This window comes from Ipomoea nil, unplaced genomic scaffold (assembly GCF_001879475.1).
Source record: "Ipomoea nil cultivar Tokyo-kokei standard unplaced genomic scaffold, Asagao_1.1 scaffold0298, whole genome shotgun sequence".
Lineage (NCBI taxonomy): Eukaryota > Viridiplantae > Streptophyta > Magnoliopsida > Solanales > Convolvulaceae > Ipomoea > Ipomoea nil.
In genome coordinates this window covers 1,673,586-1,686,816 of record NW_017616726.1, presented here as the reverse complement: position 1 = coordinate 1,686,816, position 13,231 = coordinate 1,673,586, and the positions used below count along the sequence as shown (strand labels likewise).

At 35.9% G+C, this 13,231-nt stretch overlaps 1 protein-coding gene across 3 annotated transcripts; it reads left to right on the top strand.

The window, feature by feature from the left end:
* Positions 1 to 414: 414 nt before the first annotated feature.
* LOC109157784 (protein CLP1 homolog) lies at positions 415 to 4,370 on the top strand. 3 transcript variants are annotated; one of them, XM_019305631.1, is made up of 11 exons: positions 580 to 669; positions 1,242 to 1,340; positions 1,426 to 1,494; positions 1,636 to 1,728; positions 2,271 to 2,512; positions 2,646 to 2,784; positions 2,866 to 2,922; positions 3,054 to 3,188; positions 3,315 to 3,550; positions 3,937 to 3,981; positions 4,068 to 4,370. In XM_019305631.1, the coding sequence occupies exons 3-11, from the start codon at positions 1,456 to 1,458 to the stop codon at positions 4,153 to 4,155; spliced, it is 1,074 nt and encodes a 357-aa protein (XP_019161176.1). In that variant the 5' UTR covers positions 580 to 669; positions 1,242 to 1,340; positions 1,426 to 1,455; the 3' UTR covers positions 4,156 to 4,370. The 3 variants fall into 3 exon arrangements, with proteins under 3 accessions (XP_019161172.1, XP_019161176.1, XP_019161180.1); XM_019305635.1 differs by having other exon boundaries at positions 590 to 669; positions 1,245 to 1,340; XM_019305627.1 differs by lacking the exon at positions 1,242 to 1,340 and having other exon boundaries at positions 415 to 669.
* The last annotated feature ends 8,861 nt before the right edge of the window (positions 4,371 to 13,231 follow it).

Sequence of the window (13,231 nt, the reverse complement as noted above, 5' to 3'; positions counted from 1 at the left end):
AAATAAGATAACGGTATCATATATAATTACATGATTTTAAAATATTAACTAAAATCTTGAACTTGAGAAACAAAATTATTTTATATGCTAACATAACATAATAAAAGTAAAAAATATATATAATTACAAAAATAATTATATATATATATATATATATATATATATATATATATAATAATAATAATAATAATAATAATAATAATAAACTAACATAACTAAGGTTATCTTACATTACCTAAGATTTTGAAGGGAATCACATTCCCTTTAAAATCCTATGTGGAGAAAATGTGACATTCCTTGAAAATGTTAGATTCCCTAAGATAATATGAACCAAACACCAGAATGTGAGCTTTGGAATGTCACAATCCCTTGGTTATTTTACATAACATGAACCAAACGCCCTTTAAAACTCTTCAAGCTTCCATCCCTTTTGGCCAACCGCATAAGTACCGTTTCCGCTAAACGTCCAGTTCAGCTATGGCGACTCATGGCGGAAGCGGCAGCTCGAACGTCCGGCAAGAGAAGGTTGACAAGGAGTGTGAGCTCAGAATCGAAGTCAGCCCTGACACCCCTCTCCGGCTTCGGGTCCTAAACGGCACCGCGGAAATCTTCGGCACCGAACTCCCTCCTCAAATTTGGCTCACCTTCCCCCCTCGCCTCAAATTCGCCGTATGTATTCTTTTCTTCATACTTTAATCTTAAAGTTTTATTCTTTTCTTCATTGGTATATTTTGTCATTGAACTGAGCTCCGGTTTGCGAACTTAAATCCTGTAAATTAAAGTTAGTAAACTCTTTTTCTTTTTTGGTTAGTTCTTTAGTGGCTTGGTTGTTTTAGTCAATGGACTTAATATGAGGATAATTAGGTTTATTAGATTGGCTATTAGTTGGAATTTGTGAGGTGATTTGAAAATTTCCGTTCTTGAAATACAAGTGGCATTGCATATATACTTGCCCACAATCTACCACACAAGAACCAATTGATGTGCGGGCTTATTGCATATAGGGAATGCTCATGAATTAATGGATGGTAGGATTGCAAATGTGGTTGTGGGTATGATGTAGCATAGGGCAAGCTGAGATTTTGTTATGATATGGAACTATGCTAGTGGCTGTTATAGTTGAGGCTTTCGGGGTGATTATTTCGTTTGTGGGTTAATGCAAAGACTGATTTTTTAGCTCCCTGTAAAAGAATATGTAATACTTTGATGGATCCATAAAGCTGTGAGCTTTTGCTTGGCAGAAGTCTCGTCATTGTCAAGCCTGGGTCCTGGGAAGTCAGTCCTGGCTAACTTCTACTAAACATGCCATGGGGTACATGTAAAGGAAATCTGACGGTTTAGTATGCAAAATGCACTCTATTGTATTGAAATGCTGCATTGTAAATATACGTATTTTATGTTTAGCACATCAAAATTTTAAAGCAGGTCTTTACTTGGTATGGGGCCACAATTGAGATGGATGGTCCAACTGAAACTGAGTATACGGCTGATGAGGTATCCCTTCTCTCATCCCCTGCATATTCATTTTGTCTATGTGTCTTGACATTTTAAGATAATCAACCTTGCTTCAACTAAATTTTGCAAATGAAATGATACACCCTTTTTTTTTTTTTTTTTTTGTTTCAATGGTTTTAGACACCCATGATCAGTTATGTAAATGTGCACGCTGTACTTGATGCTCGACGGCATCGTGCCAAAGCTTCAGCAAGTGACTCTGATACTTACCAGGTAATGTTTGAACTTCTATCTAGTATAGGGAAAGAAGCATTTGAGTGTGTGTGGTCTCAAATTTAGTTCTTTTTTACCTTCGACTTGTCAATTGTGTTAGATCTCCAATTTTTGGATTTTTTTCATGTCATGCATTATTGAATTTTTCTCTTTAAATGCATGCATCAACTCAAACATTAGAAAAATGACAAAATAAGCTTTAGAGATTTTTTTCAAAAAAAAAAAAAAAAGCATGCACTTTTGTGGTTTGAAATCGATGTCCATTGAAGAAAAAACATAGGATAGTGAACCAAATCAAAGATTTGTATATTATTACCTTTACAAAAAATCCAGCTTGCTGATTTATTAATCCAATTGTCAGCCTTGAATTGGAGGAAATTTGTATAAAGTTTATGGTATACGCATTTATGAAAATGAACTTCCAATAGTGTGTTATATTGTTTTGTTTCCTAATCTTTATTGTTCAAGCGGAAACTGTTGTTAATTACGGTATTTGAATGTGCATAAATTATGTGATAACTCTTCAATGCTAATTGGTTCAGGGTCCCAGGGTTATTGTTGTGGGACCTACGGATTGTGGAAAGAGTACCTTATCAAGGATGCTTCTTAGTTGGGCCGCTAAACTAGGGTGGAAACCAACTTTCGTGGATTTGGATATAGGCCAAGGTTCTATAACCTTACCTGGTTGTATTGCTGCCACGCCTATTGAATTGCCCATTGATCCGGTAGATGGAATTCCTCTTGAAATGCCACTAGTCTACTTTTTTGGCCATGTTACTCCTAGGTATAAATCTTTTGCTCTTGTTGAGTTCTTTTAACCTTCTTACTGCATTATGATTTGAATGTTTGCAAAGTTTTACTGTGACTGTTTTAAAAGACGGAGATAAAGATTATGTTTTCAACTTGGTGATTTGCAGCGCTAATGTTGATCTTTACAAGGTACTTGTAAAGGAACTTGCCCAGACTTTAGAAAAACAATTTTCTGGAAACGCTGAATCTCGAGCTGCGGGGATGGTTATCAACACCATGGGATGGATAGAAGGTGTTGGTTATGAGGTATTTAAACTTCTAGCTCAGAAGCCCGTAGTCTTTAACATTTGCAGTGCGTATCTCTGATTATTTAATCTTTTGTTTCAGTTGCTACTTCATGCAATTGATACATTCAACGCCACTGTTGTTCTTGTCTTGGGTCAGGTATGTACTTTAAGGTATCTTTCCACAAGAAAATTCCTATGAGAAATTTCCACACATTATTTTAGTTCAATTAATGGTTAATGTTTAAGGAAAGCGTGAGAGTAATATATTAATGGATATTTGATATGCAGGAGAAACTTTGGAGCATGCTCAATTATGCATTGAAAAGTAAGCCTAATGTGGATGTGGTGAAACTTCAAAAATCTGGCGGTGTTGTGTCCAGGAATGCCAAAGTACGGCAGAAGTCTAGGGGCTACAGAATACGGGTAAATGATTTTTCCATGAAGTTAGACCAAATGATAATTTACGGAGTATTTTCATCCCTGCCCGTTTTTTCTTGCTGGCTTATCAATGCAACTAAACAAAACCATGTTTTTTTTTTCTTATACCAGGAATATTTTTACGGTCCATCAAATGATCTTTCCCCCCACTCCAACATAGCAAATTTCAGTGATCTGTCAATTTTCCGAATTGGTGGTGGGCCACAGGCTCCACGTTCAGCTCTACCAATCGGTGCAGAGCCAGCTGCAGATCCAGCAAGATTAGTCCCCGTTAATATCAACAGAGACTTGCTACATTTAGTTCTTGCCGTGTCTTATGCCAAGGAGCCAGATCAGATCATTTCTAGGTAACTTCCTCTCTTGATATCCAAATTTCTGTATGCACCCGAATCTTCGGGCTTCCACATGTCCGAGGAAATGCAATCTCCGACATGCATTATCCCTAAAGTAGCTATTTCTTTTTGGTCAGACCATGAGGTGTCCTGGGTAGACCCTAACTGTAGGAGGCACCTTTAAGCCCGTACCATACTCAGACTAATCCCTATTCGTACCGGGCCGGCCCAATTAAGGGGCTACTCACGCCAACCAAGCTGGTTCCTTAAAGTAGCTATTTGATAAACCGAAAGGAAAACAAAATATATAGTCATGACTTTTCTCAAAACAACATGGATAAACCATTAAGCATATGAAGCTATGAACAGACTCTTCTGACCCTTTTCTTTTACCATGCCAGTAATGTTGCTGGGTTCATCTATATCACCGACATCGACATACAAAGGTTTGACGCTTTCACTCTTCTTCTGAAAGAATCCTGCTGTATTTTAAGCTAAGTATGGTCCTTAGAGTTGACAATCATTCTTTCAGGAAGAAAATAACGTATCTTGCACCGTGTGTTGGGGAACTTCCGAGCAAGAATCTTATCGTGGGAACCTTGGCGTGGATCGAGAACTGAAGTGCTGCACGACCTCGAGGAATCATGAGCTAGGCTTTGTTTATTTCTGTTCAAGAGAACCCCCTTCTGAGATTTTTGCTGTGTCATTGTAAACTAGAATGTTGTTGAAATGATAGGGAATTTGGTTGCAAGAAATGTACAGTGCTGAGTATATATTGTGGATAATTTCTCATCATTTTTACTTCATAGTTCATACTAATCATGTTTCTGAACAACCGCAATCGCCTTATCTACTGGCAAGCCAAATAGCCAATCGTGTGTGTGTGTATATATATATATATATATATATATATATATATATATATATATATATATATACACTTGCAAAGTGATCTAAATATGAAAAAGTGGTGATATTTAAAAAAATATTTCAAATTTTGTACTGTATCGTATATTTTACATCACCTAAAAAATTACAAAGTATATCCGGTTATATGTATAAGTGTTCGCAAGAGAATGCATTTCACATATCATTGGGTGTACTTTGTTTATTGATCATTATACTTTGTAGTTTTGGTCAATACACTTCAAAGTTTGAACTTATTTGTAAAAATATTATCACATTTAAAAAAAAAAAAAATTATTGCCTTATAGTTGTTGACTTTCTCTAAATAATATGAGAATGAGGCTAGTCTATAGTTTTTACCCAAATGTTCTCACCATTTCTAGTCATATTATTGGTATTCAAAATACACTTACCAATTTATTTGAGGTAGATTTCTTTGTCAAATACCTTGTGGTTACCAGCATAATTTGTTAAACTAACTGATGGTAGAGAATTGTCTTGCAATGAAAAAAAAAAAAAAAAACTTCTTGCACTATGATCTATACTTATACTTAACCCACCAAACTCATAGGATGAGAGTAAATTTTAGGTGGTTACCCATCTTAGTACTATTTTCGTCCAAACTCGTTTAACTTTGAAGTTCTGATGAGACCAGGTGCATTAGTAGCGGTATCTTGAGACAACAAATTATAGAGAAAGGCTTCTCATTAAGATTTATTCTCATCTTGTGGTGAAATAAATAAATAATTTATTAATCAGTCTATACTAACTATAGATTATAGTATGGTAGTTTAGACTATATCATTCATTTTCTAACTTACTGGAAGAATTAAAATCAAATCTTTTAACATTTTAACTTAATGATGTGTTTGGAAACCCGGAAAATGATTTCTGGAAATCATTTTATGGGTTTTTGGTGTTTGGCTACACTTGGAAATTTCAGTCAACGAAAAACATTTTCCGTTGACTGGGGAAAATGTGCTCAATTTGGCGGAAAATGACTTCCGCCAAAATTTGGCAGCGGAAGTCATTTTCCGCCATTGCTATTTCATTTATTTATTTATTTTTAAGTTTCTGGTGGAACCCAGTTCCGCTGGAAACCAGAAAACCTTTTTTTTTTCCTTAGTTTTAAACATTTAAAATGTATTTTTTATTCTAAATAAAATAATTAAAATGTTTAATTATACCATTCTACTGATTTTCCAGAAAATGAACCAAACACACCAAAACAGTTTTCCAAATGCAACCAAACACCGAAAAAGGAAAATGTTTTCCGAAAAATGACTCATTTTCCAGAAACTATTTTCCAAAAGTCATTTTCCTGCATTCTAAACGGGCCCTAAAGTTAGAGATCAGTGTCACTTGACCATAAGTTATTAAGTTGATCTTGGTAGCTAATAGTACGTAGGCAAAGCAAAGTTGCAAACTACAATCTCTCACTTTTACGGCTCGTTTGGTTCGCAGAAAATATTTTAAGGGAAGTGGAATTGGAATTCCATGGAAAAACAATTACTAGGAAGATGAATTTCATTGTTTGGCTGGTGAAAAAAGAATTACTGGGAATACTAATTCTATTGTTTGGTTAGATTTGGAATTGTAAGGAATAATGAGTATAAAGACCTATATACCCCTACAAATTAATAAAAGTAATATATTTAAAAAAGAAAACAAGGGTAAAATAGACAATCTATTCACTTTTTCTTCCCATCTTCCATGGAAAACAAAATCCTTGGTTCAACCAAGGATTTTGTTTTCCTCAAATTTGAAGAATTCATTTTCCAATAAAAAATGAATTCCATGAACCAAACACTAGAAAACAACATTTTCCTTTACTCATTGGAAAACATTTTCCATGAACCAAACATCCCCTTAGTCAAATTTTTAACACCCCAGAATTGAAGAAGCAACAATAATGTAATTGTGAAAGTAGGAATCACAAAGTTTCATCAATTTGGCGTAAATCCCTATCACCTCTATATAATGACAAAACTAACTAATGAGTTGAGCATTCAAGAAGCTAGCAACTGTTAAATGAAAGGACAAAAATTATATATATGAGTATTCTCAAGTGAGAATTAGTGCCTAGGAAAAAAGCAAAAGTTATGTGGTCTAAAGAAAGGAAAAAATATGATGACAATTTGGTACTATAAAACACTTACTAATTGCATTTTATAAGTTTGAACTTCAAATTTAAAGGTTCCTTGCTATCGCCTCAGAGATCGACGAAGGAGGTAAATCACGAAATGTGTTTACCAAATGTATTTTATAACATCTACAAGTGCAATCGTTTAAGTGCATTTTACATATCATTGAATGAACTTGTAGTTTTGTCAAAATATACTTTTAGAGTTACAAATCTTGAGTGTAATTTTACATGTGAATATACTTGGCAGTATCTCCAACCCATTTACACCAAATTTTATTTCATCTTCAATCTATTTACACCGAATTCTATTCATACACTTTAATTATTTTGATATAAACTATAATTTTGATATAATAATAATTTAAAATAAAATTTATGTTTTTATGTATTTTAATTTTTAATTATTTTATAGTCGATATTGATTTCGTTTTAAATTTCTCAATGAAATCTTTAAATCTTCATAATTTATTTTAAATAATATAAATTTTTAAAATAAAACAATTGACAATTTTTTTTAAAAAAAGTTTTACACCAAAATGGTGTAAATGAATAGTGTTACACCATATTTGGTGTAACACTATTCATCTACACCATTTTGGTGTAAAATTTGGTGTTAGAGGAAGGTTGGAAGGTTGCACTAAATTTTGACACCAAAATAGTTTTTTGGTGCCTTCTTTAGAGATGTTCTGAAGTTAGGACTTTGTTTTTTTTTTTTTTTTTTTTGGTCTTATAGAAAAAGTAAATCACATGATATGTTTTAAAAAAAATAAAATAAAAAAATCTCATGATATGTCTGAGTTTATAAATTCTCCACTAAAGTAAAACTTTTTACATACTTTGTATTAGGGGGCAAATTATATTGTGCACCGCGGTGCATGTGCATAATCGATTATGCACCGCGCATCAAAACGACGTCGTTTGTTTAATGAAAAAAAAAACGGCATCCGTTTCCCGTCGTTCCGCACCCTTCCGCAAAAAGTAACTCTGTTATTCAGTTTCATTTTGTATACACTACAGTTTCTATTCAACACAACTACAGTTTCATTTCGATATAACTACAGTTTCATTCGATATTTATAGACTCAAATATGTGAAAACGTTATTTAATTTAATTTTATTTTATATACACTATAGTTTTATTAAAACACAATTACATGATCATTTTGATATAATTACAACTTCATTGTACAATATACACTCAAATACGTGAAATGTAATTCAGTTTCATTTTATATACTCAAGTAGAGGACTAATCTAATAGGCTTTTTGATAGATAGGGTGAGCACTGAGTAGATGACTAATCTGATAGGATTCTCGATAGATAGGGTGAGCACTGAGCTTTGATAGGCTTCTTGATAAGGTGAGCTATGATAGGCTTTTTGATAGGGTGAACTTTGATAGGCTTCTTGATAGTAGGGTGATCACGAGCAGTGGACTAATTTGATAGGCTTCTTTATAGATAGGGTCTTGATAGGGTGAGCTCTAATAGATTTGCTCTGATAAGCTTCTTGATAATAGGGTGAGCAAGAGCAGAGGACTGATCTGATAGGCTTCTTGATAGATAGGGTCTTGATAGGGTGAGCTCTGATAGACTTCTTGATAGGGAGGACTAATCTGATAGGCTTCATGATATGGTGAGCACGAGTAGAGGATCATAGGATTCGATTGAAGCCATCTTACTCATCCTTTGGTTAAATATTTGTACATCTTGTATTAATATACCTTTAGTCTGTATATATAACAAGCCTATACATACAATATATATATATATATATATATATATATATATATATATATATATATATATATATATATATATATATATATATATATATATATATATATAAAGGGAATGAGGGTGGGGAAGAGAGGAGAAGCAGACCCTGAGGCGCACGGGGAGCAATTGCATGTTTTGGTGCACGCTTTGGCTTGCTCTTTTGGAAAGTCTCACAGTGTTTTAGGTGATCTCCCAACTCGTCCATGCTTTCCTTTTGGCAATGGCAGTGGCAGCTACTACATTCAAAGGTTATTGGCTTTTTGTCTTTCTTTTTGCACATCCTGTTATACAAAAACATTGAAAATGGAGTGTTAGATATCTAACAACAAACTACATAGGGTGAATAACTTACACCTAGTAAAATAGTTGAACCTTTTCCGAATATTCACATAGTATAACACAACCACAACCCCTGCAAATTGTTGTTTATGACATACATGTTGGATATTTGGGTTTCGAATGTCGCAGACGCTGGAGTGTTGCTGTTTATGTAGCTAGATGAAGGATATGTGTTTAGTAGGATAGTATCTGCGTCGTGTTATATAAACACTCCCTTAAAAACATTTGCGACCAGGGAATCGCTTGTTTTCGACAAGGTACACAGATATGCAGGATGGAACCTGCTTCTACAGCTTAGGCGAGAGGAATTATCAAAAGTATATTTGAAAGAGGTGTGTTATATACTGAGAGCTACAACCGCCTTTTCCTTTCCAGCCGAGCAAAATTTTGATCCCACCACACCGCGACGCGCGTGCGAACCGAGTGGGCGGGCGGCGGCGCGCGCGAAATCTCCGCTTGTTCCCTCTCCATAACACTTCAAACCTTAGGAAAAGAGTTGGTGTATAAAAGGTAAGAAAAGTTGAGCTAGTCTAGCAATGTGGGACAAAAGAGCCAACTTAAAGAGTGCCTCTTTAAATGTTCCCAACAATCCCCCAAACATTTAAGGTGGCACGACTATACCCAACCAAACCTGAGTAAATACGGGAGCTAACTTCCATATCAGTGTGTAATACTTGAACTGACACGTAGTGGAATTAAGTAACTTTTTCCCAAGATTGAATTGAATCTTGAACTCATCGGTTAATCGAGTTTGAACTCATCGGTTAATCGAGTTTTGAACTTAATTGCACTCATTAGCTCTGTATTAAAACCCTATTTTGTCTATCTCTATATAGACTTATAATCTGTCAAGTCTATCTCAGCATAAACCACCCATAGTAGGCTACAGATTCAGCACTGTTCTCAACAGTCATTTGGTGTAAGTCTTTCCGTGATTTTATTTTCCCACACAGGTGGTCCATCACGAATTTCTTACCTCATTGGGTTTTAAACCCATTTCCCTTGAAGTTTCAAGGACGGTCTTCCGATTTTTAGACCTTTTATGAAAAGGTCTGCAATATTCTTTTCAGACCTCACAAATTCCATTGTGATTACCCCATTTAGAATCAACTGCCTTACAGACTCATGTCTGACTCTTATGTGTCTTCTTTTGCTATTATAGACACTATTCTGCGCAACACAGATGGCAGTTTGCGAATCACAATGTATAGGAACAGTAGGTGCTGGACACCCCCACAATGGCACGTCTGCCAGTAGGTTTCTTAGCCACTCTGCTTCTTGGCTTGCTAGATCCAGAGCTATGAACTCAGCTTCCATAGTTGATCTAGCAATGCACGATTGTTTGGTTGATTTCCAGGATACAGTGGCTCCACACATAGTGAATACATATCCACTAGTTGAGCTTGCATCATCGGTGCCGTTTACCCAATTCGCATCACAATACCCTTTAGCACGGCTGGCGACCCTTTGTAGTCGAGGCCCCAGTCCACTGTGCCTCTGAGGTATCGTAGTACCTGTTTTAGTGCATCCCAATGTGGAACACTCGGGTTGTGCGTGTAGCGACTGAGTTTGTTCACTGCATATGCAATGTCGGGTCTAGTATAATTCATCAGAAACATTAGACTTCCGATTATTTTTGCATATTCTTCTTGTGACGCACTAGCCTCTACGTTTTTTAACAGTTTTACACTAGGATCAAAAGGGGTCTTCGCCGGAGTGACCTCATAACTCGCAAACTTCTTTAGAAGTTTCTACGTATAATGACCTTGAGATAAAAGATAACCTTTCTCAGTTTTTTTGTGATTTTTATCCCAAGTATCACATCGGCTTCCCCTAGATCTTTCATGTCAAAGTTGTCACATAGAGTTCTTTTAGTTTCTTTTATAGCCTCGATGTTAGAGCTAAAGATTATCATATCATCTACATAGAGACAAATAATCACAATGCTAGAGTTTACCTCTTTAGCATATAAGCAGGCATTTGACCGGTTCGTTGTATAACCCAGGTCTATTAAGATTTTATGAAACTTCTCATACCATTGCTTAGGAGCTTGTTTCAAGCCATATAAAGATCTTTTAAGTCTGCACACTTTCCCCTCTTGACCTGGATCCACGCATCCAGGAGGTTACTCCATGTAGATTTCTTCTTCCAGTTCACTATTCAGAAACGTGGTTTTAACATCCATTTGGTGAATTGTCAACCTGTGTAATGATGCCAAAGCAAATAGAACACGAATGATTGCTATCTTTGTCACTGGTGAGTAGGTGTAAAAGTAATCCTCACCGAATCTTTGAGTGTAGCCTAGCTTTGAACCTTTCAATAGACCCATCTGGCCTTAGTTTTCTTTTAAAGATCCATTTACAACCAATGGGCTTACAGCCTTTTGGTAGATTTACTAACTCCCATGTGTGGTTTGACTGTATAGAGTCTAACTCACTTTTAACAGCTTCTCTCCACAACGTGGAATCTACCGAGCGCATAGCTTCATGAAAGGTTTTTGGTTCTTCTTCTAGGACTAATTGACATATGAACTGATCACAAATTTCATTCAAGTCTCTTAACTCTGTCATGTAAGTCATGAAATCAGAACAAAATTTTTTCTCTATTCTAGGCCTTTTACTTCTTCTAGGCTCCTCAGAATTACTTGTGAAACTAGGAGGTAAAGGAGGAGAATTTTGGTACAAGCTGACATCATTTTTGGTATAGTCCTTTTTCATTGGAAAGAAGGTTTCAAAAAAGATGGCATATCTAGATTCACACATTGAATGATTTTCTAAGTGCATGAATCTATATGCAGCACTGTTCTCAGCATACCCAACAAAAATGGCATCTAGAGTTTTAGATCCCAGATTTGGCCTCTTGAAGGACGGTAGTCCTACTTTGGCTAAGCAGCCCCACACCTTAAAGTAATTAAGGTTAGGGGCATGCCCTTTCCACAGTTCATAAGGGGTTTTTTCAAACCCTTTGTGCGGTACTCTATTCAAAATGTGGTTTGCTGTTAAAGCAGCTTCTCCCCACAAAGAGTCCAGAGCACCTAAACTGATCAGCATTGCATTGATCATCTCTTTGAGAGTTCTATGTTTTCTCTCAGCAATGCCATTTTGTTGAGGTGTATATGGTGTTGTTACTTCATGAATAATGCCAGAGTTTTCACATAGTATTTTAAGAGATTTTGATTCGTATTCTCCCCCTCTATCAGATCGAAGTCTTTTAATCTTTTTGTCTAACTGGTTTTCTACTTCATTTTTAAAAACCACAAATTTCTGTTCGGCTTCGTCTTTTGATCTTAACAAGTAAAGTTTTGTGAAACGCGAAAAATCATCAATGAAAGTAATGTAGTAACGTTTTCCACCTCGACTTTCAATGGTTTTGAAGTCTGCTAAATCAATGTGAATTAATTCTAAAACAGATGATGTTCGATTATTCACTGTTGAGAATGAACTTCTAGCAAACTTAGCTTCAACGCAAATTTCACTTTGAGTACATGCATCACTTGACAATTTTGGCAACATATTCATGTTTTTTAGTCTATTTAAGCATTTTGTACCAACATGTCCTAATCTATCATGCCAGAGATTTAATGAAACAACTATGTAAGCGGAAGAGGAAGCTTTATTATTAGCATTGTTTGCAAATACATCACAATTGTTTGAACCAACTAAAGCAGTTTGATTTCTAGCTATAGAAGCATCTAACACAAAAAGGCTTCCATGCAAATATCCCTTTCCTAGATATTTCCCACAGTGAGTCAGAACCAGTCAGTCAGACTCAAAAACCATTTTTATTCCAGCCTTATTGAGTAGGCCTCCAGAAATAAGGTTTCTACGTAGGGAAGGGACATAAAACACATTTTGCAATAACAGAAGCTTCCCAGAATAAAGCGTTAACTCTATTTTTCCTCTACCACTTACCTTAGAAATGCTGGAGTTCCCCATAAAGACTTGTTCTTCTTCAGTGTTGGGCTCGAGCACTTTGAACAGGTCCTTGTTGTTGCAGAAGTGGCGTGATGCCCCCATGTCCACAACCCACTCATCTGGGTCTCCCACCCGGTTGACCTCGGTTATCACGGATGCTACCATTTCAGTGTTTTCTACCAAGTTCACTTGGTTCTTTGGCCCTTTGTGTGTTGGTTTTTGACCAGTCTCGCTTGTGGAACCCTTCCGGTGATAACATTGCTTAACTTTGTGGCCTCGTTTTCCACAAACGTAGCATTCAGTGATGTTTCTCCCTTTTTTTTGAATTTTCCCATTTTTCGCACGGTTGTTGTTGTTTGGTTTCGAGTTCTTCTTTTGGTTTCTGGCACTTTCACCAGTCTTTATCATATCAAAACCGCCACTTGTTTCAACCACATTAGCTTTAAGGTTGTCAAAAAAATTTCCAGATTTTTGAACCCTGCGATTTTCTTCTTCAATATTTATAGTATTGATCAGCTACTGTAGAGTGTGGTTCTTCAGTTCGTGCTTCGTTTGTTCTTGAAGTCCAGCGACGAGTCAGGTAATTTGTCAACCAGCGAGTCAGTCAGAAAGGC